Source organism: Oncorhynchus mykiss, chromosome 20 (assembly GCF_057628025.1).
Source record: "Oncorhynchus mykiss isolate SJ-2025 chromosome 20, ASM5762802v1, whole genome shotgun sequence".
NCBI classification, from domain to species: Eukaryota; Metazoa; Chordata; class Actinopteri; order Salmoniformes; family Salmonidae; genus Oncorhynchus; species Oncorhynchus mykiss.
In genome coordinates this window covers 14,457,799-14,485,577 of record NC_143041.1, presented here as the reverse complement: position 1 = coordinate 14,485,577, position 27,779 = coordinate 14,457,799, and the positions used below count along the sequence as shown (strand labels likewise).

The 27,779-nt window shown below is 43.0% G+C and overlaps 1 protein-coding gene across 4 annotated transcripts in view; it reads left to right on the top strand.

Annotated features, from left to right (window-relative positions):
* LOC110498737 (carbonic anhydrase-related protein 10) overlaps positions 1-27,779 on the top strand; it is a 318,800-nt gene that overhangs the window by 270,229 nt on the left and 20,792 nt on the right. For all 4 annotated transcript variants that reach the window (XM_036955731.2, XM_036955730.2, XM_036955728.2 and 1 more), the window contains one exon: positions 14,882-15,067. In XM_036955731.2, the coding sequence (XP_036811626.1) occupies positions 14,882-15,067 (186 nt within the window). The remainder of the gene's footprint in view (positions 1-14,881; positions 15,068-27,779) is intronic.

Below are 27,779 nucleotides of genomic sequence, written 5' to 3'. Positions count from 1 at the left end.
AAATCTGGCTCACCGATATTTCAGCATCTCTTTCCTGTATCTTTCCTCCCTGTCCTATCCAATAACCCCAAAATACTTGAGGAGTGGGACTGCCCCCCTCTTTCAAAAAAAAGATATCTAGGAGTTTTAGAAGTTTTGGGCATCAAGATGGAATATCATCTTGATTGTTAGGATGAGGAAACACTTCCCAAACTCGTTTAATCTTAAAATTCCTACATATCAAAACCACTTTGGGATAAACACTATCCCAAAAACTATCCCAAAGAAGCAAACATATGCTTCTATTTTCACAAAGATCAAAATTGTGTCATGATTTAAAAAAAGATCTGGCCACCACTTTTTTTTATCTTGTTTTTAATCACATTGAAGCCCTTTGGAGCTACGTTTACAAGCCGTTTTTTCAGCAGCCAACAATTTCGAGAATAACTTTATGAAGGGCATGCTCTCTCTCTCTGGGTTTTGGAAAGCTTATCAAAGTTTATTGGTCACATACACACAGGTTTCCAGATGTTATTGATGGTGCTGCGAAATTCTTATTTTTCGAACTCCTTAACTTCTTAGTGATCCCTTCGCACGCCAATCCCGATAACGGGATTGATTTGACAACACCCAGTGAAATAGCAGTGCGCCAAATTCAAAACCAGAAATGCTAAAAATAATAATTCAGTGTTATACATTGGTTTAAAGATGAACTTCTTGTTAATCCAGCCACAGTGTCAGATTTCAAAAATACTTTACGGCGTTAGCAAACCATGCTATTATCTGAGGACAGCACCCCTACAAACAAACACATGAAAATCAGATTTCAACCCATCAGGCGTGACACAAAAGTCAGAAATAACGATATAATTCATACCTTTGAAGATCTTCTGTTGGCGCTCCAATATGTCCATTAAACATCACAAATGATCCTTTTGTTCAATAAATTCCGTCATTACATCTCCAAAATGTCCATTTATTTGGCGCAATTGATTCAGAAAATACACCGGTTCCAACTCACGCAACATGACTACAAAGTATCTAATAAGTTACCTGTAAACTTGATCCAAACATTTCAATCAACTTTCCTAATCCAACTTTAGGTATTTTTAAACGTAAATAAATCAATAAAATTTAAGACCGAATTAACTGTGTTCTATACCGGACGGAAAAAAGTGGAGCGAGCTTTCAGGGCTCGCGCCCCAACCACAACAGTACACTTGACTATCCACCCAGATAGGAAATGGCTACCTCTTCATTTCTCAAAGGAAAAACATTAACCAATTTCTAAAGACTGTTGACATCTAGTGGAAGCGATAGGAACTGCAAGCAAGTGCCTTAGAAATCTAGATCCACATAGAAAACCCATTGAAAAGAGAGTGACCTCAAAAAAAATCCTGGATGTTTTGTCCTCGAGGTTTCGCCTGCCAAATAAGTTCTGTTATACGCACAGACATAATTTTAACAGTTTTAGAAACTATAGTTTTAGAAACTATGTTTTCTATCCAAATATACCAATTATATGCATATAATTGTATAGTGTATAGACAGTATGGACAAAATACACTGAGTGTACAAAACATTAGGAACACCTTCCTAATATTGATTTGCACCCCCTTTCGCAATCAGAACAGCCTCAATTCATCGTGCCATGGACTCTACAAGGAATCGAAGCATTCAACAGGGATGCTGTCCCTATGTTTATTCCAATGCTTCCCACAGTGTCAAGTTGGCTGGATGTCCCTTGGGTGGTGAACCATTCTTGATACACACGGGAAACTGTTGAGTGTGAAAACTCCTGCAGCGTTGCAGTTCTTGACACATTTAAACCGGTGCAACTGGCACCTGCTACCATACTGCCCATTCAAAGGCACTTAAATCTTTTGTCTTGACCATTCACCCTCCTGAATGGCACAATCCATGTCTCAATTGTCTCAAGGCTTAAAAATCCTTCTTTAACCTGTCTCCTCCCCTTCATCTACACTGATTGAAGTGGATTTAAAGGTGCTCTATGCAGAAATTTCTCAGCCATCTCTAAGAGTCTCTAAAAGTTTGCCTAATTTCAGTTTATGTGACATAAAGCAAGTGTAAAAAAACATTGTACCATCTAAACCGCTAAATATATTTTCCATAACATAAAATCTATGTATTTTCAACTGTTTGTCTACAAAATCAAAAGTAAAAGACGCAAAAACAAAACGTATGACCTGGAAGCATGGAAGTAGTTCACGTAGGACAGATCTACCATTTTTTTAGACTTACTTTCAATAAGAATGACTGATCTATAACTCACATTTCTATGTGAATTTGGCCAGGTCACCCAAAAATGTATATATTGCAGCTTTAACAAGTGACATCAATAAGGGATCAAATTTCATGGAAAGAGGTGTTCTTAATGTTTTGTACACTGAGTGTATGAATAGAAAATGTGTGTACAGCACTAATTATGACTAGAATACAGTATATACAGTTGAATTCGGAAGTTTACATACACCTTAGCCAAATACATTTAAACTCAGTTTTAAACAATTCTTGACATTTAATCCAAGTAAAAATTCCCTGTTTTAGGTCAGTTAGGATCACCACTTTATTTTAAGAATGTGAAATGTCAGCTTTAATTTATTTCATCACATTCCCAGTGGGTCAGAAGTTTACATACACTTAATTAGTATTTGGTAGCATAGCCTTCCACAAGCTTCCCACAATAAGTTGGGTGAATTTTGGCCCATTCCTCCTGACAGAGCTGGTGTTACTGAGTCAGGTTTGTAGGTCTCCTTGCTCGCACACACTTTTTCCTTTCTGCCCACAAATGTTCTATAGGATTGAGGTCAGGGCTTTGTGATGGCCACTCGAATACCTTGACCTTGTTGTCCGTAAGCCATTTTGCCACAACTTTGGAAGTATGCTTGGGGTCATTGTCCATTTGGAAGACCCATTTGCTACCAAGCTTTAACTTCCTGACTGATGTCTTGAGATGTTGCTTCAATATATCCACATAATTTTCCTGCCTCATGATGCCATGTATTTTGTGAAGTGCACCAATCCCTCCTGCAGCAAAGCACCCCCACAACATGATGCTGCCACCCCTGTGCTTCATAGTTGGGATGGTGTTCTTCGGCTTGCAAGCCTCCCCCTTTTTTCTCCAAACATAACGATGGTCATTATGGCCAAACAGTTCTATTTTGTTTCATCAGACCAGAGGACATTTCTCCAAAAAGAATGATTTTTGTACCCATTTGCAGTTGCAAATCGTAGTCTGGCTTTTTTATGGCGGTTTTGGAGCAGTGGCTTTTTCCTTGCTGAGCATCCTTTCAGGTTATGTCGATATAGGATTTGTTTTACTGTGGATATAACTACTTTGTACCTGTTTCTTCCAGCATCTTCAAATCAAATCTAATCAAATTGTATTTGTCACATACACATGGTCAGCAGATGTTAATGCGAGTGTAGCGAAATGCTTGTGCTTCTAGATCCGACCATGCAGTAATATCGAAAAATATCTATCTCACAAGGTCCATTGCTGATATTCTGGTTTTAACAGTCGATTTTATGGTTAAGACACATGAAAGCAGTTATTATTGGAAGGAGAACTGCATCGATGTCTATCATAGTTTATCACACATACAGTAATATGGCTTGGTAAATTACCTTACACCCTAGCATGGGTCTTAAAAGATATGGCATTTTTACTATTTTGTTGCCTTACAACCTGGAACTAAAATGGATTTTTTGGGGGGGTTGTATCATTTGATTTACACAACATGTCTACCTACCTCTTTTAAGATGCAAAATATTTTTTATTGTGACACAAACAAGAAATAAGACAAAAAAACAAAAAAATTGAGCGTGCATAACTATTCACCCCCTCAAAGTCAATACTTTGTAGAGCCACCTTTTGCAACAATTACAGCTGCAAGTCTCTTGGCGTATGTCTCTATAAGCTTGATAAGCTTGGCCTAGCCACTGGGATTTTTGCCCGTTCTTCAAGGCAAAACTGCTCCAGCTCCTTCAAGTTGGATGGGTTCCACTGGAGTACAGCAACTTTAAGTCCTACCACAGATTCTCAATTGGATTGAGGTCTGGCTTTGACTAGGCCATTCCAAGACATTTAAATATTTCCCCTTAGACCACTCAAGTGTTGCTGTAGCAGTATGCTTAGGGTCATTGTCCTGCTGGAAGGTGAACCTCTGTCCCAGTCTCAAATCTCTGGAAAACTAAAACAGGTTTCCCTCAAGAATTTGCCTGTATTTAGTGCCATCCATCATTCCTTAAATTCTGACCAGTTTCCCAGTCCCTGCCGATGAAAAACATCCCCATGGCATGATGCTGCCACCACCAAAGCTCAATTTTAGTCTCTTCTTACCAGAGTACCTTCTTCCATATGTTTGGGGAGTCTCCCACATTCCTTTTGGCGAACACCAAAAGGAATATGGGAGATTTTTTGTGGGAGATTTTTTTTTTCATTAAGCAATGGCTTTTTTTCTGGCCACTCTTCCATAAAGCCCAGCTCTGTATGGCTTAAGTGTATAGCTTAAAGTGGTCCTATGGACAGATACTCCAATCTCCGCTGTGGAGCTTTGCAGCTCTTTCAGGGTTATCTTTGGTCTCTTTCTTGCCTCTGACTCTCCCTCCTTGCCTGGTCTGTGAGTTTTGGTGGGCGGCCCTCTCTTGGCAGGTTTGTTGTGTTGCCATATTCTTTCCATTTTTTTATAAAGGATTTAATGGTGCTCCATGGGATGTTCAAAGTTTCTGATATTTTTTTATAACCCATCTGTACTTCTCCTCCACTTCGTCCCTGACCTGTTTGGAAAGCTCCTTGGCCTTCATGGTGCCACTTGCTTGGTGGTGCCCCTTGCTTAGTGATGTTGCAGACTCTGGGGCCTTTCAGAATAGGTGTATATCTACTGAGATCATGTGACAGATCATGTGGCAGTTAGATTGCACACAGGTGGACTTTATTTAACAAATTTATGTGACTTCTGAAGGTAATTGTTTGCGCCAGATCTTATTTAGGGGCTTCATATCAAAGTGGGTGAATTCATATGCCCGCACAACTTTTCAGTTGTTTAATTTTTTTACTTTTTTGAAACAAGTCATTTTTTCCATTTCACTTCGCCAATTTGGACTATTTTGTGTGTCCATTACATGAAATCCAAATAAAAATCCATTTAAATTACAGGTTGTAATGCAAAAAAAAATAGGAAAAACGCCAAGGAGGATGAATACTTTTGCAAGGCACTGTAGCTAACTCTCCTTTGACTTGTTATTTGGCTTTAATTTGTTTTCACTTAGCCACATTTAATTTTGTCATTTTGACATGTTGTAACAGCGTTGTAAAGCGATCAGAGGCTTTCTGTCACGATTCTGTGTTGTCCCCAGTCCCCAACCATGTGGTTGGGACAGGAATATTTGGAGGGTGTTGGAAACAAATTTGACAATTCAGAGGATTCATCCATGTCTTCATCCCTGTCTCTCCACTTTTCTATGACCCACAATGTTGCATGATATTTATTTTGCCAGTGGCTGGCTTATTTCTCTCTTGCCTCTCACTCACTCTCTTTCTCTCTTTGGTTCTCCTTCTCTCTTTTCCCTAGTCTCTTTTCTTTCTCTAGATCACTCTCGCTCTCCCCCCTCATTCTCTCTCTCTCTCTCTCTCTCTCTCTCTCTCTCTCTCTCTCTCTCTCTCTCTCTCCCTTCCTCTTTCTCTCCATCTTCCCCCTCTTTCTCTCTCTCTCCCCCTCTCCCTCCCTCCCTCCCTCTGCCTCACTCACTACGTAAAAAAATTCTGCAATCTTTTAATTTAATCAGATGTGTTATGGTTTTTCACTCACCACTTGATACCAGAAACAATAGTAAAGCCTCCTCATTATTGCTGGAAAACTGCAAGGTGTACTAATCACAAGCTGAAACCTTTCAACTTTCTTTTTTTTTTTTTACATGCATTAACCTAATTATGCATGACATGTGTTGTACATTAAAAACTATATGAATAGTAATACCATCGTGCTATGATTGTCGCTATGGATACGAGCGTCTGCTAAATTACTAAAATGTAAATGTGATGTAAATGTAGGATTTAATATCATTATACCTCAGAATGCCGGAATTCCATAACTACTAGAATGGCCGGTCATTCTGACCGTTGATATTTTAATTGTATAAACATTCCATATGAAATATTCCATAATAAATAATAAATTGCTGAATTAATGCATTTATTATGTTAAAATAGGTCATAAGAATACCTCAGGACACCAAATGTAAATTGTAATCAGTCAGAAAAATAAATGTGGCCTAAAGACATGATTAAATTGACAATGGGTGACAATAGTCTGATGGGTGACAATATTATAAATTGTCAAATAGAGAATGAAGAGACTGATGACCAAATCGAATCAAATTTTATTTGTCACATACACATGGTTAGCAGATGTTAATGCGAGTGTAGCGAAATGTAGCGAGTGTAGCGAAATGCTTGTGCTTTTAGTTCTAACCATGCAGTAATATCTAACAAGTCATCAAATCTGAAAATTTTGAAAACATTAAACTTGCTTGACCATGTTGTAGGTCATGTAACTGTTTGCTGCTTTCCCGTTTTGTGATGAAACAAAGGTTTGGTTGAATTTATTCTGTCACTGTGTCTTCTTATTGTCTCGGCCTTAGACCTATATATCAGGGTTGCAAGGCATATGCACTAACAGGTTATAGAGCGAACAATGCAATTATCACAACCGAGGTGGTACTATGGCTTTTTTTCTGGCTTGACTTCCCCAATGATTTTAACCATGCATCGCTACTGGTTCTACAACATGCTTGACTTGGCTGCTATCAACGCACACCATTGGAGGCTCCTCAGAGGAGGAAAGGGAAAACAATTCTCAGTGAATTTCATAAAAATAGTGAAACATAAAAAAAGTTAGCATTTGTAGATAGACTGTCACCAAATAATTGATTAAAACACACTGTTTTGCAATGAAGATCTACAGTAGCCTCAACAGCACTCTGTAGTGTAGAACCATGGTGTAGCTGGAGGACAGCTAGCTTCTGTCTTCCTCTGGGTACATTGATTTCAATACAAAACCTAGGAGGCTCATGGTTCTCACACCCTTCCATAGACTTACACAGTAATTATGACAATTCCTCCAACATATCAGAGCACTTGCAGCATAATTGACATGTTGTCTACCCAATCAAAGGATCAAATAAATAATCTAGTACTGAACGCATAAGCTACAGCTCGCTAGCACTGCAGTGCACAACATTTGGTGAGTAGTTGACTCAAAGAGAGAGAAAGACAATAGTTGAACAGTTTTTAACAAATACATTTCTTCCAAAGATTATGGAGGCGCGTGAGAGAGAGGGAAAGCTAGCTATATTACGTAGTATAGATTTTTTTCACTTAGCTATTGTCAAATGCAGCTAGCTAGTTTAGCCTACTCAAACACCTGGCTCAAACAAAGAGGGATGCTATGTTAGCTAGTTGGTGTCACGTCCTGACCTTAGTTCCTTTTTTATGTCTCTATTTTGGTTTGGTCAGGGCGTGAGTTGGGGTGGGCATTCTATGTTTTTCATTCTATGTTTTGTTCTGTGTGTTGTATTTCTATGTGTTTGGCCTGGTATGGTTCACAATTAAAGGCAGCTGTCAATCATTGTCTTTGATTGGTAGCCTGTTCCCACCTTTGTGGGTAGTTGTTTTGTGTTTTTTTACCTTACAAGACTGTTTTGTGTCGTTCACTTTCTTTGTTGTTTTTTGTCATTCAGTGTTCAGTTTATTTAATTAAATTTACTATGAACACTTATCACGCTGCGTGTTGGTCCGATGATTCCTATTCCTCATCAGACGAAGAGGAGAGCCGTTACAGTTGGCTATGGCTATCCAATATTTGAACTGTTCCAAGTCAGGGTAAGCTGCTAAACTGATTGTAGCTGATTACACTGTACTGCATGATTGTAGCGGTAAACACGTTAGTTCTAGTAGCTATGTTAGCTATGACATGAGAACAATGTAGGCTATGTGTAGCGGTTAGCGGTCATGATATGAAGGTTTTGCTTGGAAAGGTTTTTTCCAAGGGAAAAGGTGAAAGGAGAGCGCATAGATAGATGCGAGAAGGAATTATATATACAACTAGTTTGTGTATGTCTGGTATGAAAGTGAATTGTGTTTGCGTGTGATCAGGGGTGTATTCATATGGCCATTTCTGTTGAAAAACGTTTCTTAAACGGAAGCAAATGGAACGAAACGGGGATAAACATGAATTTGTCCGATAGAAACTCTCATTTGCAACTGTTAGACTAATGATTACACCCTAGATCAGCTAGATGCAGGCAAGTGTGTGCAAGGCTACAAAAAAAATATCTCAACCTGTGCACCTACGTTGTAAACCTTTGTTCATAGGGTAGGTTGTATCAACCTCGTAATGGGTACAGAGAAAATGTTAGTATCATGTAGTAGCCTAAACCTATCGATGTTACATTGAGCTGGGTGAATGGAATATGAATGACAGTCATCTGATATGCTGTAGTAGAAATAAGGCCATGTTCATAAAAAGTTTTTTATCCTCCCTCATCTTAAACAGCACCTACCGCCACTGACGCACACGTGTTGTTCAAGCAATACATAAACAACACTGTGAGCATAAGAGACTTCATCATGAGTCTGGAACACAGGCTATTTGAGCGACATATGAGGGCCAAGTCAGCAGTAGCAGCACCCCCCCAGGGGTGTGTGCTCAGTCCCCTCCTGTACTCCCTGTTCACTCATCACTGCATGGCCAGGCACGACTCCAACACCATCATTAAGTTTGCCGATAACACAACAGTGGTAGGCCTGATCACCAAAAACAATGAGAGGGAGGAGGTCAGAGACCTGGCCGTGTGGTGCCATGAGCAGCTCTCGGCTGGGTTTGACTTTATAATCCGTGATAGGTTGCAAGCCCTGCCATATCCGACAAGCACCAGCGCCGGTGTAGGAGGATTCTTTCTTAGTCCTGAATTGAAGCGTTGCCTGTTTGATGGTTCGTCAGAGGGCGTAGCGGGATTTCTTATAAGCATCCGGATTAGTGTCCTGCTCCTTGAAAGCGGCAACTCTAGCCTTTAGCTCAGTATGGATGTTGCCTGTAATCCATGGCTTCTGGAGTTATGGTTATGGTCCAGTTCATACATGCACCAGCAACATTAGTTGTGTGCCGTTATGTTCTTAATGAGACAACATACGGTAATCATAATAATAGAGCATTTAGGATCATCTTGTATCAATATCACCATATTGATCTGTGTGTTTAGTAGACATGACTGTTCTGTTTTTCTCATTACTGTGATGTTGTCGTTTCATATTATTGATATTGTATCTGAGCTGGTAATACAGTATCAGGCCCCCTAGACACACACAGAGCAAACTCCTTTATAACATGTTTACCTTGTCGGGATGATTACCTTGAATACAATATTTCCTTGTTGTGGTCATCATTACAGCATAATTGGCTTTAGAAAATATTCTGTAGAAAACATCAATGAACAAATTAAAAACATGTTAGAGATTCTAATTTAACAAATCCTGTGATGTTGAGTTAGAGAAGGAGAGATGAAGCTTGAGGAAAATAATAGTTTGACCTCTTGAATGAACTTTTCCATTTACACTTTTCGAGAGGATCCTTCTAAAAATGTTCAGTCAAAGACTCCTATTCCCGTTTTTCTCTCTCTCTCTATCTATCTATCTATCTATCTATTTATCTATCTATCTATCTATCTATCTATCTATCTATCTATCTATCTATCTATCTATCTCTCTCTCTCTCCATCCTTCCTCCCCTCTCTTCTGTGAGGATGATCTTCCTCCCCTTTCTACTCTTCTCCCACCCTCCTTGTGTTCTGCCCACTCCAGCCGCAGGTGGTGGAGTGGTACTATAGAATAGAGCTTTGTGATCGCGTATCAAATGCACACAAGCAAGTGGGTACAAACACTCCCCTCCCCTAACGCACACTGCTGATTGTTGTTCTCTCCTGCTGGCTAGTATACTCCTGTGTTATTGAAACCAACTTCCTTGTCTAAGAGAGAACAGAAATGTCAGCTGTCAGGAAACCACAATAGAGATGTTGTTTACTAGAGATGTTAGTGTGATTGTGGTTTGATATGGAGGATGGGATGCTTTGGTTCGAATGACACACTGTGTTGGTGTTCTCCGCTTAGATTGTCGCTCTGTTTCTTGTGCCTCGTGAGAAGAACTTGTCTGAAGTGACAAAACATACTTTTGATGAGTCTAATAGTCTGTGGTTTACTATCAACGTGTTTGTGTTTTTGTGCGAGTCAACGTATCAACACACACACACACACGAACACCAACACAAAATGAAATAAAAAACGAAAAGGTTCCCTCTTCAAAGCTGGTACCCGTGGCGATTAGATCTGTCAAAGCAACACGGGGACGTCACACATAAAACTGTCAAGTTAAGAAATTAAAGTGCAGCAAAGCATTTACTCATATAATTTTGAATTCATGAATACAAATTATGGCTTGAGATGTGGAGTGAAATAACTCAGTGGACTCTGTTGACGATGCCTGGGCCATGTTATATGATTCACACAACACATTGCTGTATGGATGTTGGATGGCTGTGGAAGTTAGCAACATTCCACAATGTTGCTGTCACATGAATGTATTTCAAGGGACATAATATCCTCTGTCTTTTAATGATAGAATCGTTGGTTTGGCTATCTGTAGCTGAAATGTAATTCCATATCACTGCACTTTGGCTATTAGTGTCCATTACGCACAGATCTAGGATCAGTGTCCTTGCCAAATCATGCAACACTGACTGACTGATCATGCAACACTGTTTCAAAGCAACAGTGACGAGACAGCCTATAGGGAGGAGGACAGAGGTCAGAGACCTGGCTGTGTGGTGCCAGGACAACAACCTCTCCCTCAACGTGATCAAGACAAAGGAGATTATTATGGACTACAGAAAAAAAGAGGACAGAGCACGCCCCCATTCTCATCGACGGGGCTGTAGTGGAGCCGGTTGAGAGCTTCAAGTTCCTTGGTGTCCACATCACCAACAAACTAACATGGTCCAAGCACACCAAGACAGTCGTGAAGAGGGCACGACAAAACCTATTCCCCCTCAGGAGACTGAAAAGATTTGACATGGGTCCTCAGATCCTTAAAAAGGTTATATAGCTGCACCATCGAGAGCATCCTGACTGGTTGCATGACTGCCTGGTATGGCAACTGCTCGGCCTCCGACCGCAAGGCACTACAGAGGGTTGTGCGTACGGCCCAGTACATCACTGGGGCCAAACTTCCTGCCATCCAGGACCTCTATGCCAAGTGGTGTCAGAGGAAGGCCCTAAAAATTATCAAAGACTCCAGCTACCCTAGTCATAGACTGTTCTCTCTGCTTCTGTTCTCTCTACCGGAGTGCCAAGAGGCTTATAAACAGCTTCTACCCCCAAGCCATAAGACTCCTGAACATCTAATCAAATGGCTACCCAGACTATTTGACCCCCCATCCCCCTCCTCTTTTTTATACCGCTGCTACTCTCTGTTGTTATCATCTATGCATAGTCACTTTAATAACTCTACCTACATGTACATATTACCTCGACTATCTGGTGCCCCTGCACATTGACTCTGTAGCGGTACCCCCCTGTATATAGTCTCGCTATTGTTATTTCACTGCTGCTCTTTAATTACTTGTTACTTTTATTTCTTATTCGTATTTTTTATTTTTAAACTGCGTTGTTTGTTAGGGGCTCGTAAATAGGCATTTCACTGTAAGGTACAATTTGATTTGATTTGAGTGTCTAGAGGGTTTCTCTATTCCTATCAGCGTATCACTATGAGACAGAGAGCCATACACCATCACTTCTCTCTCCTTGCCCAGCTCAATACACACTCCACTAGCCTCGCTTTTTACCCTGTTGCCTTTAGCCATTTATCCTGGGATGTGCACTCAACCACAGGAACAGATATTGGATGGAAAGACTTGTTATTCCGGACCATGTGTGTCTATGCACCGTACTGCATAGAAGTGTAACATGGGATACGATGTGGGGAGAAAAGCCTTCAGGCTATTCAGTATTCAATCCCCTCCCGCCGTACAATGTCGTAAATTACGTAATTATCTTTGAGGTGTATAATCTTGGTTCTTTGAATTGCTACATAACTTCATCCTATTATCCCCCCACGTCGCTCATTACACAGCCACAGTGATTCTATATGAATTGAGAAAGCCACATAATGACACATTCACCTCAGCCTTGTTCTCATGCATAATGGTGGGCTGAGTAGGTGAGTTGTCTTGAGGGGGGTTGAGGTATTCCAGCCCTTTCCGGGGTAATTCCGACGCCGCTGAGGTAACCGGCCAGATCAGCAGAGCTAAAAAAAAGTGCTGCTTCTCTTTCTTTGCTCTACCTTTCTTGCCGTTGGCACTTGATCCAACGCTCCCTCCCTTTCCCACCTTCTCTCTCCCGGGCGCTCTCTATCCCCTTTCAAATCATAGATTTTTCAAAGGTTCTATGAAATATTTACGATGTGTGAGCAGAGTTCTTTCTCTGGGAATTTGGGGGGAGGGGTTCTTTTTGAAGGCTAGTGGTAAAAGGGAAGGGAGAGAGAGGGAATAGAGGGAGTGAGAGGGAGAGAGAGAGAGCAGTGGAGAGAGGAGAGAGAAAAAAAAAGAGCGAGATAAGAGCTATGTGGAAGCTCTCGTAGAATCGTGCCTGCAATACCAACTGTTCACTTTGAAACTACTGGGTATAAATAAATAAACACATCCACTGATAAAGATCGTTATTCACTGCTGTTGTACGGCTGCATTTCCCCTTAAAGCCTCTGATCCAATCGATTCCGAGGGGATTCCGACGGCCTCAGTCTTTGAACCCGTACCCCTCGTGTTGTGTTTTTATCTTCCTCCTCCCCTCTAATTCCACATCTCTTTTGTATTTTGAAGGGTTGTTGTTTCAGATAACACTGTCTCTCGTACTTAGACGCTGTAGCACGTTAAGCCTTGAGACTGTTACTCACACAGCAAATTCTCCAGTGTTAAATCAACACGGGCAGTGTTACATTTAACGCTGGTCCAGTGTCTATATGGGTCCACACTTTTCAGTGTTAAATGAACACGCTGCTTAGTGTAAAGCCTTATTTGCATATTTCCTTAAGTGCCTTGCCTTTTGAGTGAATTGTAGAGTTACCACCCATGACTGTTTTTGTTAGTGACAGAGAGATGGTTGTTGGTGCATTCATCCATTTTTTGTCCTATGAGGTGATGGAGGAAACAAAGCTTCCTGAAGCATTTCAGGAAGCATTTCCAGCCAATTGTGTCAAAAATAGGTTCATTACTCGAGGCTTTGATCAACACAGTGTACACTAGAGGTTCCTGCTGGTCAAAATCATTTAGAACAGCCAAATTATTAGAGATGAGGTCGACACGCCGTAGCAAGTTCACAGCGTAGCCTTTTTTCTTCTACCAGAACCAATACCAAACCAATCAGGTGGTTGTTTGACAAAACGAAGCTTCGGACGTCATTGATCACGTGCTTATGATAAAGCGTTACAGGTATCGGCACACTGCTTCAAACTAAACTGCTTAGCGAATTTGACACATGCCTCAGAGCTCCGGTATCAAATGTAACATCACTAGTCCTTCCCCAAGTGAAAAAGTAAGGAAATACAGTGGGGCAAAAAAGTATTTAGTCAGCCACCAAGACTGTGGACAGGTGTCTTTTATACTGATAACAAGTTCAAACAGGTGCCATTAATACAGGTAACGAGTGGAGGACAGAGGAGCCGCTTAAAGAAGAAGTTGCTTGTTTGTAGGTGACCAAATACTTATTTTCCACCATAATTTGCAAATAAATTCATTAAAAATCCTACAATGTGATTTTCTGGATTTTTTTTCTCATTTTGTCTGTCATAGTTGAAGTGTACCTATGATGAAAATTACAGGCCTCTCTCATCTTTTTAAGTGGGAGAACTTGCACAATTGTTGGCTGACTAAATACTTTTTTGCCCCACTGTATGTTACCAATTAGATTAAACACAATAGAACAAGTCTTTAATAATGCCTTATTTTGATGGCCTAGTTTTAACCTAATACAGTGGCCTGAAATTCATAGTTTTCAGGCCTGCAAGTCACATAAAGATGGCTTGCAAAGTTACATAATTCCAGTTGGAATCTAGCCACAGTGGGGATATTCAACATTTAGAAATTATGTTCACCTGCATTCAGAATGAATTGAGAATGGGTTGGGAAATTACAAATTAAGACTATCTAAACCATTTAAACTGGAACAACCATTTCATAAGTCAAAGTAGAAGATTGGATTAGTTTAGAAAAACTATTATTTATATTTGAGTAGCATAATATTAATTAATCAATCAATGTACATGCAAAAACAAAGATATTGAATTTACCAATTCAAAAAAATCTACCTGCAATAGAGCATGCTGGGAAATATGTTAATGATGGACGTGGTTTTAATTTTATACTTGTTATAAACACCAACACTGGGGATATTGTACACCAATGAGTGTTAATTTAAAACGTACATAGTTAATTTAACACCTGAATCAAAACTAGAAATGAATAATTAACACCAGGTAACACTGGCCAATTTTCTCTGTAGTGAATCACAGAAGTGCTTGTGAATGCTAGAGATTCAAATGAGTTTTTGTGTTATGTGAACAGGCATGTCACTGAGACAGCAGTATAGTATGTTGGTTCAAGTATTTGGGGGCATGCTACTATTAGCCTTCTGAACATGGGTGATCAGGTTAGCAGTGAAATTGTCAAACACCTTCCCCTACTGACTTCTAACGTGTGTCCTTTACACTGGGATGTTAAAATTTGGTTTATTAATTGAATACTAAATCTGATCGTTCTTCCTTCTTTCTGTCCTCAGGTGGGCGGGACCATGTACAACACGGGTCGCCACGTCTCACTGCGAATGGACAAGGAGCACCTTGTGAATATCTCTGGTGGACCAATGACGTACAGCCATCGCCTGGAGGAGATCCGGCTGCACTTCGGCAGCGAGGACGGACAGGGCTCTGAACACCTTCTCAACGGACAGGCCTTCTCAGGAGAGGTACAAGGGCAAGGGACTAGGTGCTGAGTTTGGTCTAGCGGTAATGCTCCTGACTATGGGTCATATACACCCCGTTGGCGGCAAGGGTTTAAGCCCTGGCTCGGCCAACTGCCTATGCCCTTAAAGTAACTGTCCAGTGAAAATCTCACACCATTCCAACACAGAAAAGCTTATTTTTAACATACTGAATTAACATTTTTTTGGAAGGAAAACTATTTCCCTCATATTGTAATTAATTATTGTATTATTTTTATTATTATTTTATAAAAATCTGGAAAAACACTGGACATTTACTTTAAATTCTTTCTGTTCCCCTCTCTCTATCGATCTCCAAATCTGTGTCTCCATGTGTCCTATCATAAAAACAATACAAATACGTACGGGGATCGGATCTCCGATCTCCCTTAAAAAATAAAGAACCAGTATCAGTAGAATTCGAAAAACATTATTGTCATCCAGCATCTTCGGTAGGATTTAGACGAGATCCAGCATAAAAAAAGCTATCTTAATTAGCGGGGTGTTGTGAAGAGGCTTCCAATCAGCTCCTGTATACTTGATCATTTTACTAAGTTCTGAGTCACACACACCAGCCATAATAACAATAACCAATTTGTGGGCTAACAGAATAATTGTAGGTATGACAGGCAAATTCATTCTAATTAATTATTATCATTTATTCTCCCACGGAGGCTGGCGAGACGATATTCAAATCCTAATAAAAACAAGTGTTTAGCATACGCTGGGGCTCGGAGGGATGTGACCCGTGTAGGGGGAGGTTGGCCTCGCGCTCTGCTCACTGTTTACCGTGTTGGTGTTGCCTCGTCGCAGCGCCAGCGTTATCACACCTCCAACGGGTTTGTTTTGATTTCATCTGTTGCTACAGAACAGAAGAAAAGGAAGTGAGCAGTAGTTACTGGCTGCTCTTTGTTTGGTCAGCGTTGTGTTGAGATTTCTGGAGTGCAGGCAAGAGAGAGGGCTCTGGAGAAATCTGGAGAGGAGCGTTGGATAGCTGGGCGTTGTGATCTGAAAAAGCTATGTTCTCTTACTGAAGTGATGTATCTACACATGCAGCATGGGGAGGAAATGTAGGTTTACATAGTCAGTGTGGTAAAGAAAGGAAATGGTGTGTGGTTTAACTGTAACTGGCTTCAGTGTTATCCTGTCAATTGAAACTATTCTTAACATACTGTAGGATTGAGTTAGTGTACATGTGTAACATTCTCCAAATTAAACCTCAAAGCCAGAGAGAGAGAGAGATAGAAGAGGAGGGAGGAGAGGAGAGGAAAGGTAGGTTGCACACAGACTCCCAAATCTTGCTCTTTCTGACATGTGTTCCTCGCTTGCTTAAATAATTGCCATCCAAAAAGACACCTGTTACACCACCACCCACCACATACCCCCATTTCCCACCCGCCCATCCCTTCTGGAACCAAAGCCATGACTTAAAGCTCCAGCAGCAGGCTTCAAAAAAGAAATGGAGAAAATGTTATTTCGCCTACAAATGAGCAGTGGCTGTGCATGCGTCCTTGAAATGAGAACAAAGAGGGAAAATAATCAAGCTTGAAAAGCAAAACATCCATCTGAAATACCAGCCCGTGGGAGAGAGGTGGGAAAGGGGGATACATGGTGAGCTTCATTGTATTTAAAGGCATTAACACTCCAAAGTTATGGTTTTACAACTCCATCTGTATTATATAACCCATCCACCTTTCTTTCTCACATTTGTTCCGGCTTGCAGAAAATGGTGTACGTTTGACTGGTGTTGATTGTTATGGGTCTATCATTCTCAGCTACTATCTGTAAAAAGCACCCCTACATCTCTGGGCTAGGCTAATATTATGCATAGTATATGCTGTAGGGCTGGGAATTGCAAGGGACCTCACAACACGATATTATCACGATACTTAGGTGCCAATATGATATGTATTGGCCAATGTGCAATCACTGGAGAATAAACTGGATGATCTCTGTTTGAGACTATCCTACCAACGGGACATTAAAGTATGTAATATCTTATTTTTTACAGAGTCGTGGCTGAATGACTACACGGATAATATACATTTGGTTGGGTTTTCCATGCATCGACAGGACAGAACAGCTACGTCTGGTAGGATGAGTGGTGGGAGTGTGTGTCTATTTGTCAATAATAGCAGCTGCACAATGTCTAATATGAAGGAAGTCTCAAGGTATTGCTCGCCTGAGGTAGAGTACCTCATGATAAACTGTAGACCTCACTATCTACCAAGAGCTTTTTCATCTATATTTTTCATAACCGTCTATTTACCACCAAAACCCGATGCTGGCACTAAGACCGCACTCAACGAGCTGTATAAGGCCATAAGCAAACAAGAAAATGCTCATCCAGAAGCGGTGCCCCTAGTTGCCGAGGACTTTAATGCAGGCAAATTTAAATCCGTTTTACCTAATTTCTACCAGCATGTAACATGTGCAACCAAAGAGAAAATACTCTAGACCACCTTTACTCCACGCACAGAGACGCATACAAAGCTCTCCCTCACCCTCCATTTGGCATAATTCTATCCTCTTGATTCCGGATTACAAGCAAGAACTAAAGCAGGCAGTACCAGTGACTCGCTCAATACGGAAATGGTCAGATGATGCAGATGCTACGCTAAAGGACTGGTTTTATAGCACAGACTGGAATATATTCCGGGATTCATCCAATGGCATTGAGGAGTATACCACCTCAGTCACCGGCTTCATCAATAAGTGCATCGACAACGTCGTCCCCACAGTGACCGTATGTACATATCCCAACCAGAAGCCATGGATTACCAGCAACATCTGCCACAAGCTAAAGGCTAGAGCTTTTCAAGGAGCGGGACACTTCTTGAAAGCGGACGCTTCTAAGAAATCCCGAAATGCCCTCAGACAAACCATCAAACAGGCAAAGCGTCAATATAGAACTAAGATTGAATCCTACAACACCGGCTCTGACGCTCGTCAGATGTGGCAGGACTACAAAGTGAAACCCAGCCGCGAGCTTCCTTGAGACGCGAGCCTATCAGACGAGCTAAATGCCTTTTACGCAACACTGAAGCATGCATGATAGCACCAGCTGTTCGGGACAACTGTGTGATCACAGTTGAATCCTACAACACCGGCTCCATTGCCGATGTGAGCAAAACTTTTAAACAGGTCAACATTCACATTCAAGGCCACAGGGCTAGGCGTATTACCAGGACGTGTACTCAGAGCATGCGCGGACCAACTGGCAAGTGTCTCCCTGAATCTGTAATACCCACATGTTTCAAACAAACCACCATAGTCCCTGTGCCCAAGATAGTGAAGGTAACCTGCCTAAATGACTACCACCCCGTAGCACTTACGTCGGTAGTGTGGAGTGCTTTGAAAGGCTGGTCATGGCTCACATCATCACCATCATCCCGGAAACCCTAGACCCACTCCAATTCGCATAACGCCCCAACAGATCCACAGATGACGCAATCTCAATCTCACTCCACACTGCCCTTTCCCACCTGGACAAAAGGAACACCTATGCGAGAATGCTGTTCATTGACTACAGCTCAGCGTGCAACACCATAGTGCCCACAAAGCTCATCACTAGCTAAATACCCTGGTACTAAACACCTCCCTCTGAATCTGGATACTGGACTTCCTGACGGGCCGCCCCCAGGAGGTAAGGGTTGGAAGAAACTCACTGTTCACCCATGACTGTGTTGCCAAGCATGACTCTAACACCATCATTAAGTTTGCTGACACAACGGTGGTAGGCCTGATCACCGACAACGATGAGACAGCCTATAGGGAGGTGGTCAGAGACCTGGCAGTGTGGTGCCAGGACAGCAACCTCTCCCTCAACGTGAGCAAGACAAAAGAGCTGATCATGGACTACAGGAAAAGGATGGCCGAACATGGCCCCATTCACATTGACGGGGCTGTAGTGGAGTTGGTCGAGAGTGTCCACATCACCAATAAACTATCATGGTCCAAACACACCAAGACAGTCGTGAAGAGGGCATGACACCTTTTCCCCCACAGGAGAATGAAAAGATTTGGCATGGGTCCCCAGATCCTCAAAAGGTCTACAGCTGCACCATCGAGAGTATCCTGACCGGTTGCATCACCGCCTGGTATGGCAACTGCTCGACATCTGACCGTAAGGTGCTAGAGAGGGTAGTGCATACGTCCTAGTACATCAATGGGGCCAAGCTTCCTGCCATCCCGGACCTAAATAATAGGCGGTGTCAAAGGAAGGCTAGGTCCAAAAGGCTCCTCAACAGCTTCTATCCCCAAGCCATAAGACTGCTGAATAATTAATCAAATGTTCATCCAGACTATTTCAATTGAACAATTAATCAAATGTTCATCCAGACTATTTCAATTGACCACCTCCCCCTTGTTTTCATACTGCTGCTACTCGCTGTTTATTGTATATGCATAGTCACTTTACCCCTACCTACATGTACAAATAGCCTCGACTAACCTGTACCCCTGTATATAGCCCTGTTATTGTTATTTTTGTGTTACTTTTTAGTTTTTACTTTTGTATATTTAGTAAGTGTTTTCTTCACTCTATTTCTTGAACTGAATTGTTGGTTAAGGGCTCGTAAGTCAGCTTTTCACGGTAAGGTTTGCGCCTGTTGTATTCGGCGCATGTGACAAGTAAAATGTGATTTGATTTATTGCGACTCTCACAATTTTATAGATACAGCGATTTTTTTGCGATTTGATGTTCCAAACATATTTTGCACTATATGTCTGCTGAAGAGAGACAAGACAGTTGGCTCACTTTTTAAAAAGAAGATATCGGTACCCTTTTTTTAAATTACATGTTTTATCATTACTTGGAGTCAAAGTATCAATACAATATTGCGATATGTAACTGTATTTAACTTGTTTGCTTATGGCCTTATACAATGAGTGTGGTCTTAGTGCCAGCATCGATTTGTGATGGGAAATAGGCGGCTACGAATAATATAGATGAGAACTCTCTTGGTAGATAGTGTGGTACACAGCTTATTGAGGTATTCTACCTCAGGCGAGCAATACCTTCTTTAATATTAGACATTGCGCACCAGCAGTTATTGAAAAATAGACACACACACCCTTCCCTCATCTTACCAGACGTAGCTGCTCTGTCCTGCCGATACACGGAGAAGCCAGCCAGCTCTATATTATACGTGTCGTCGTTCAGCCTAGTCTTGGTGAAACATAAGATGTTACAGTTTTTAATGTCCTGTTGGTTGGATTGTCTTAATCGTAGATCGTCCAGTTTATTTTCCAATGATTGCATGTTGGCCAATAATACAGAGTGGTGGTTTATCTAGCCGTTGGCAAATTCTTTCAAGGCACCCCGCCCTCCTCCCCATTTTTCTCTGTCTTTTCTTCACGTTGATGACGGGGATTTGGGCCTTGTCTCGACAAAGCAGTTTATCCGTTGCATCTGTCTTTTTAAAGAAAAAATCTTTGTCCGGTTCGAGGTGAGTAATCTCTGTTCTGATGCCCAGGAGCTCATTTTGGTCATAAGAGACAGTAGCAGCAACATTATGTACAAAACGAGTTACAAACAATGCGAAAAAATCTAGCAAAATAGTTGTTGTTTAGGAGCCCGTAAAACGGCAGCCATCCACTCCGGTGCCATTATATAAGCCAAGTCTAGGACCAAAAGGCTCATCAACAGCTTCTACCGCCAAGCCATAAGACTGTTGAACAATTCATCAAATGGCTACCCGGACTATTTACATTGACCCTGTCCCCCCTTTGTTTTTACACTGCTGCTACTCGCTGTTTATTATCTATGCATAGTCACTTTACAAATTACCTCGACTAACCTGTACGAGTCAATATGTATATAGCCTTGTTATTGTTAAGTAAATATCTTGTGATTTTATTAAATGTTTTACTTTAGTTTATTAAGTAAATATTTTCTAAACTCTATTTCTTGAGCTGCATTGTTGGTTAAGGACTTGTAAGTAAGCATTTCACAGTAAGGTCTACACATGTTGTATTCGGCACATGTGAGAAATACAATTGTATTTTATACAAATGTTCCCCCATCACTAATGTGCTGTGCTGGTCTGCTTTGTTCCCCTACCTAGAGCGCCTTCACAGTCAATCTGAAAATTAAACACCTTGGACTTAATACGTGCTAAGATATTCCATATATTATTCTAAGACAAATCTGATTTATTGCATTTCGCTGTAAGTCCTCACCCTTTGGTTTCCACCTCACATGCAAGGTGTTGGTTTGGAGACCTATAATCTGTAAGGTGATGTGAATCAGCCTGACACTAAGTATGGACAGTGTAAAACTAGCGGATAGGCTAAAGCAGTATGTGGGTGGATCAATTTTCATGTAATCTGAGTGAAAAAGTAAACATTTTTAAGAAAATGAGCAAGCTAAATTTTGGGCATTCTTAACACTCAGAACTCAATTTTGAGTCAATTTTGGTCGCAATTTAGGGGACATAATGAGAACGTTTAGGATAAAAAAAATCCGCTTTTGGTGTTGATTTGAGTGCTGTTCTTTAAATACTTTCTCTTCTTTTGCTAATTATCGTTGATCACAGAATAACACATTTGCTGCTGCAGTGCAGCTCACTGGTCTAGAACTCAAGTACATTTCCTCATTAAAACCACATTAAGTATTTTGAATAACACAGAAAGCAAAACTTGTATACGTGGATAAAAACTAAATCTGGAAAATGTGAATTAAAAATGTTTTTAAATGAAAGACGGAGCGCACTCCTTTCCGTCGTGTGCATTCTAGAGAGAGAGAGAGAGACAAAAACCCTCTCCTACAACCGTATATCCAAAACATCTTCCCCAGCAATACAGACAGCCCCCCCAACACACGATATCTCCTCAAACATCTCCACACATTTGATCATTTTATAGAACTCAAACTCAACCCTAAGGCGCGCAGAGACCATCCCATTAAACAGTAGTAAAGGGTCTGTTATCCCCCCACCTTTAACCCTGTTCCTCCTTGTTAGCCAAATAGCTAACTTTGCAAACAGAAAATTCAACAAAACACATTTTTCTTTCTCCTTACTCGAATACCTGTATCCCATTATAAACATCCCAACAGCAAAAACCACCCCCAACCTGTCACACAGACATTCCAACAGAGACATTAATGGCATTAACCTGGTGCACACAGAAAACACATGAATTACAGTTTCTTTCATTTGACAGAAAGGACACCCCTGCCCAATTCCCGGATCAACCCGTGCCAACCAGCTGTTAGTGGCCAGGGCTCCATGAAGAACCCTCCACTGGAGGTCCCCTGACCTCTTTGGTACTGGGGGTTTGTAGAGCACCCTCCATCTAAAACCCACCATACTCTCCGCCCCACATACCCCCTGCCACTGATGTGCCTTCACTCCTGTTAGGCTTGTAATGCTCCTAACCTTAACGCAGAGGTTGTAGAGGGCTTTACCTCCCACCCCCTCAAACTCCCCCAGGCTCGGAGTGTTAAAATCTAACAAGTCCTCCAGACCTCCTTGCCAGTCTCCAGTCTCTGCCGTCACCTGCAGTGGCGGGAACATTGGTGGCCCCTCTCCCTTTGGCCTCTCAAACACCCCCCTTACCGGCTCAGACAGTGCCTCCTGGACCTCCTCCAGGAATCTCTCCAGCAGCCTAAGAGACGTTATTCCTGTTTGTTGCGCCAAGACCTCCGGGGTTTTCCACCCCTCCTCTCCCAGCAGTCTCAGGTCACCCAGCCTTTGTAAACCCCCTGCCATCAGTTGCCTCTGCAGGGTGGCCGACTGAACCGATCTCAAAGGGATGGCTGGGTTGTGGAAGATAGGCTCCTCCCACACCCACTGCCCAGGCTCCACACCCCCTTCTCGTGTGGGCCTTAGCAGCTGCCAGGCCCTCAGCACCGCAGAGTAAAACTCTGAGAGACCTGCTGTACTCAGCCTCTCCAGCTTCATGAGGAACAGCTGCCGGTCCAACCCTAATCCGCCAGCTCTCCTCAGCAGCGCGCATGCTGGTTCCCTCCAGCCAACATCAGTGTGGTACAGCAGTCTCTGCACCGCCTTTAGTCGGAAAGCAGCCATCCTGCTCTCCAGTTCCACCAGGCCCTGTCCTCCTTCGTGGACGGTCATGTACAAAACTGCTGCCTTCAGCCAGTGATGTCCCGACCAAAAGAAGTCCACCAGCTTGCGTTGCAGGTCTGCAAGCAGACCGGCGGGGGGGTTGAGGACAGCCAGTTTATGCCACAAGGAAGATGCCACCAGGTTGTTGATTATCAGCACCCTCCCTCTATATGACACTTGGGACAGGAGCCACCTCCACCTGGCCAGTCTTGACACCACTGCCTGTGACAGCCCCTCCCAGTTCTTGCTGACCCACCTCTCCGAGCCCAGGTACACCCCCAACACTTTAAGCCCTTCACAACCCCACTGCAAACCCCCTGGAAGCAGAGGAGGAGCCCTATCCCCCCATACCCCACATAACAGAGCTTTACTCTTTCCCCAGTTTACCTTAGCTGATGAAGCTCCCTCGTACACCTTCAGACTGGTCTCTAGTTCCTGCATATCTTGCCCATCCCTGACCATCACAGAAACATCATCTGCATATGCTGAGACTGCTATTCCTGTCACCACATCCATGCCTGTCCAGCACACTCCCCGCAGTCTCCTGCGTAGCAGTCCTAAAAAAGGCTCAATGGCTAGTGTGTACAGCTGCCCAGATAGAGGGCATCCTTGTCTAATGCCCCGTCTCACCCAGACTGGCCTACTGAGCCCCCCTCCCACCTTAACCATACATGACGCCCCAGCATACAACAGCTTCACACAGGTCACAAAACTCTTCCCAAACCCAAACACAGACATCACATTAAACAGATACTCATGATCCACTCTATCAAAAGCCTTCTCTTGATCTAAAGAGACCAGTCCAAAGTTCACATTAGAACCTCTCGACAAGTCCAACATGTCCCTAATCAAGAACAAGTTGTCCGTGATTGAGCGTCCCGGTACACAATATGTCTGGTCCTTGTGTATTATAGAGTCCAGATGGGACTTCAGTCTGTTAGAGAGGACCTTGGCAAAAATCTTGTAGTCCGCACAGAGTAATGCCACAGGCCTCCAGTTCTTAAGTTCACACAAGTCCCCTTTTTTAGGCAGGAGAGTCAGAGCCGCCCGACGGCAGCTCATCGGCAACTCTCCTACCCCGACGCATTCACGCAACACGCAAAAGAAATCCTGTCCAATTGTTCCCCAGAATTTTTTGTAAAATTCCACTGGAAGTCCATCGACCCCGGGTGCACGACCGGGGGACATCTGGGTTACTGCCTCTGCCAGTTCATGTGACAACAGAGGAATGTCCATTTCATCCCTCTGTGCCCGAGAGAGCTTAGGGAGTCCTGCGAACAAGACCTGAGCACACATAGGATCACACATTTCTGCCCTATACAATTCAGTATAAAACTCCACAGTCCGCTCCCGCATCTCCCCCACCACAGAGGTCACCCGCCCATCAGACAGTCGTAGACAATGCATACCCTTGGCTTCACTGCTCTGTCTTTCCAAACCAAAGAAGAAGGAGCTGGGGGCATCCATCTCCTTGAGCATGGAGAACCTAGCTCTTACAAGTGCTCCCTTTGCTTTAACCTGGAAAAAACTGCCCAGGTCCCTACGTAATTCGGCTAAGTTAGCCTGGAGGCCTACATTGCCTTGCCCCACCATCTCTACCTCCATCTCACTAATACACCGCTCTAGTTCCCCCAATACTCTCCTAGCCTCTGAGGATGAGAGAGCAGTATACTGTTGACAGAAAAGCCGAATTTGCACTTTCCCCACATCCCACCATTGACTCAGAGACTCATACTCCTCTCTTCGCTGCCCCGATCTTTCCCAAAAAGTCTGGAAACCTGAGCAAAAAGTGGCATCTTGTAAGAGCTTTACATTGAACTTCCAATAAGATGCCTGCCGGGGCCCTGGTGAAATAGACAGCCGAGCCATGGTTATGTGGTGATCCGAAAACCCCACTGGGAGAATGGTAGCACCCAGCAGCCTATTGCTCTGATTCCTGGACATGTAAAAACGATCAAGTCGAGCTGCACTCACCCTAGCCCCAAAAACCTTCACCCACGTATACTGTCTTGTGTTTGGATGTTTAGTTCTCCAAACATCCACTAGGTCAAACTGATTAAAGATATCCCTTAACACTCCCACTGACACTGAATGAGGCTCTTCCCCATTTCTGTCTTTTGTAAAATCCATTGTACAGTTCCAGTCACCTCCGATCACCAGCGTCTCCTCAGGCGCTACTTGTGAGAGTTCCTGTCTAAGACTCCCAAATAGAACCCCTCTTTCTCTCCCTGTGTTAGGCGCATACACATTTATAAAGACAAAACACATGTTGTTAATTTCTGCTTTAACAACAAGCAACCTACCCCTACACACCTCCTTTGAGGAGCAAATTTTTACAGCCAGACCCGGTGCAAAAAGGACTGCCACCCCTGCACTAAGATTTGTCCCATGGCTCAACACACATGCCCCTTTCCACCAGAGCCCCCAATCAACTTCATTCACCACATCACTATGCGTCTCCTGCAGAAACAACACCTGTACTCTTTTTTTTGTTTTACATATTCACCCAACACACTCCTCTTTCCCGCATCTCTGGCGCCATTTATATTGAGCGAGCCTACCCGAAGAGTCTCCATAAGAAGTGGGAGAAAAGCCAGCAGAGAAATAGACCAATAGCAAAGTTCAAAAAGCCCCAGTGTCAGTAAGGAATTAAACATCTAAACAGTGTCTGAAGGTAAACCTTTACGCACTGTTGTGACCCACTTCCTCAACCTAAACCGTTTCCTGGGTGAGAGGACACCATGCCCCTCATTTCTCATAGCATGTTGTACTGATCTTACAAACTTTCTAGGATCAGGAAAAAAAGCCTCAAGATTAACTTTTTTCCCCTTAGTCTCATTCAGGAACCTTGTCAGTTCTCTCAATTTGTACTTAGACCCCTCGGGTTGACTGGCTGTCAGCTCCGGGCCAATTGAAGAGGAGTCTGAAAAAAATAACTCCTCATCCTCTTCCTCAGACTCACTTTCCTCCTCTTCTCTATCTCCCACCCTGACCACCTGCCCTTTCTCTCTGGTTAGGGCCTCACCCACAGCAACAGGCAACATTTCCATGGTGCCTTTGTCCACACCCTTTTTCTTTTTCCTCTTGACACCCTCCTCCTCCCCCCTAATCTCTTACACTTCCCCACTATACTCTCCTCATCCACTAGAATTACCTGACTAGACGCAGTATCATCTGCACCACCCTCCATAGCATGTCTAGGGCCAGCCTCAGCTACACCACCCTCCATAGCATGACTAGGGCCAGCCTCAGCTACACCACCCTCCATAGCATGACTAGGCCCAGCATCATCTGCACCACCCTCCATAGCATGACTAGGGCCAGCCTCAGCTACACCACCCTCCATAGCATGACTCGGCCCAGCATTATCTGCACCACCCTCCATAGCATGACTCGGCCCAGCATCATCTGCACCACCCTCCATAGCATGTCTAGGCCCAGCCTCGGCTACCCCACCATCTCTAGCCTGACTAGACCCAGCCTCTGCTTCTCCACCATCTCTAGCCTGACTAGACCCAGCCTCCACTACCCTACCATCTCTAGCCTGACTAGGCCCAGCCTCATCTACACCACCATCTCTAGACTGACAAGGCCCAGCCTCTGCTATCTGCATCTCCTTACCCCCTGCATTTTGACCTCGATTTTCCCCACCTGCCGTTGTACCCTCACCTTGTCTATGGCCTTTATGTGGGCACGCAAAACTCTTGTGCCCCAAATCCCCACATTCAAAACACTGTAGACTATCTGTGCTGGCAAAACCGGCATAGAGCCCCTCCCCATGCCTCACTTTAAAATGCACATTTAGCTGTTGCTCATTATTGTTCAGAAACATAAACACTTGCCTCCTGAACGAAACAACGTGCTTAACGGCATCTGCCTGAAAACCTGCTGACAGTACACGGAAACCGCTAGCAAACTTACCAAAACGACTCAGCTCTTTCCTAATTTGATCATCCGTAATAAACGGAGGCAAATTTGCCACTACAACTCTTGTTGAAGGGGTAGAGAGAGGTGAAATTGACACCAACACATCCCTTACAAATATTCCGCTAGCAATTAGCCTACCGACCAAATTAGCCCTTTTCATGAACACAACCACAGCTTTGTTCATTCTAGAAGCAGAATGTATAAACTCAGCTCCTACCTGTTCACCGACCGCGAGCAGAACCTCCTCCACCTTAACTCCGTTCTCAGGAACACACCTGAATCCATGCTGTATCGACAGCGTCTCCTCCGCGCTAGGCTGAGAAGCCATTGCGCACACTACACCTTCCAACCCCCAAGAAAGTTACTCTGTCCTCTTCCACCCTAACTTTGAAAAAAAACTTTGGATACCGCTAAAAAGAAATATTGCATTAACCCTCCACCATAGAAAATAACATGTAAATAAAAGAATCAAGAAAGTTAGTTAGGATAGAGCTTTCCACACCAAACACTCAAACTCCAAAAAACTCCCAGCATGCACCGAAAGAGAGAGAGAGAGAGAGAGAGAGAGAGAGAGAGAGAGAGAGAGAGAGAGAGAGAGAGAGAGAGAGAGAGAGAGAGAGATATATATAGAGAGAGAGAGAGAGAGAGAGAGAGAGAGAGAGAGAGAGAGAGAGAGACCAGCTGTCCTGTCCTCACCG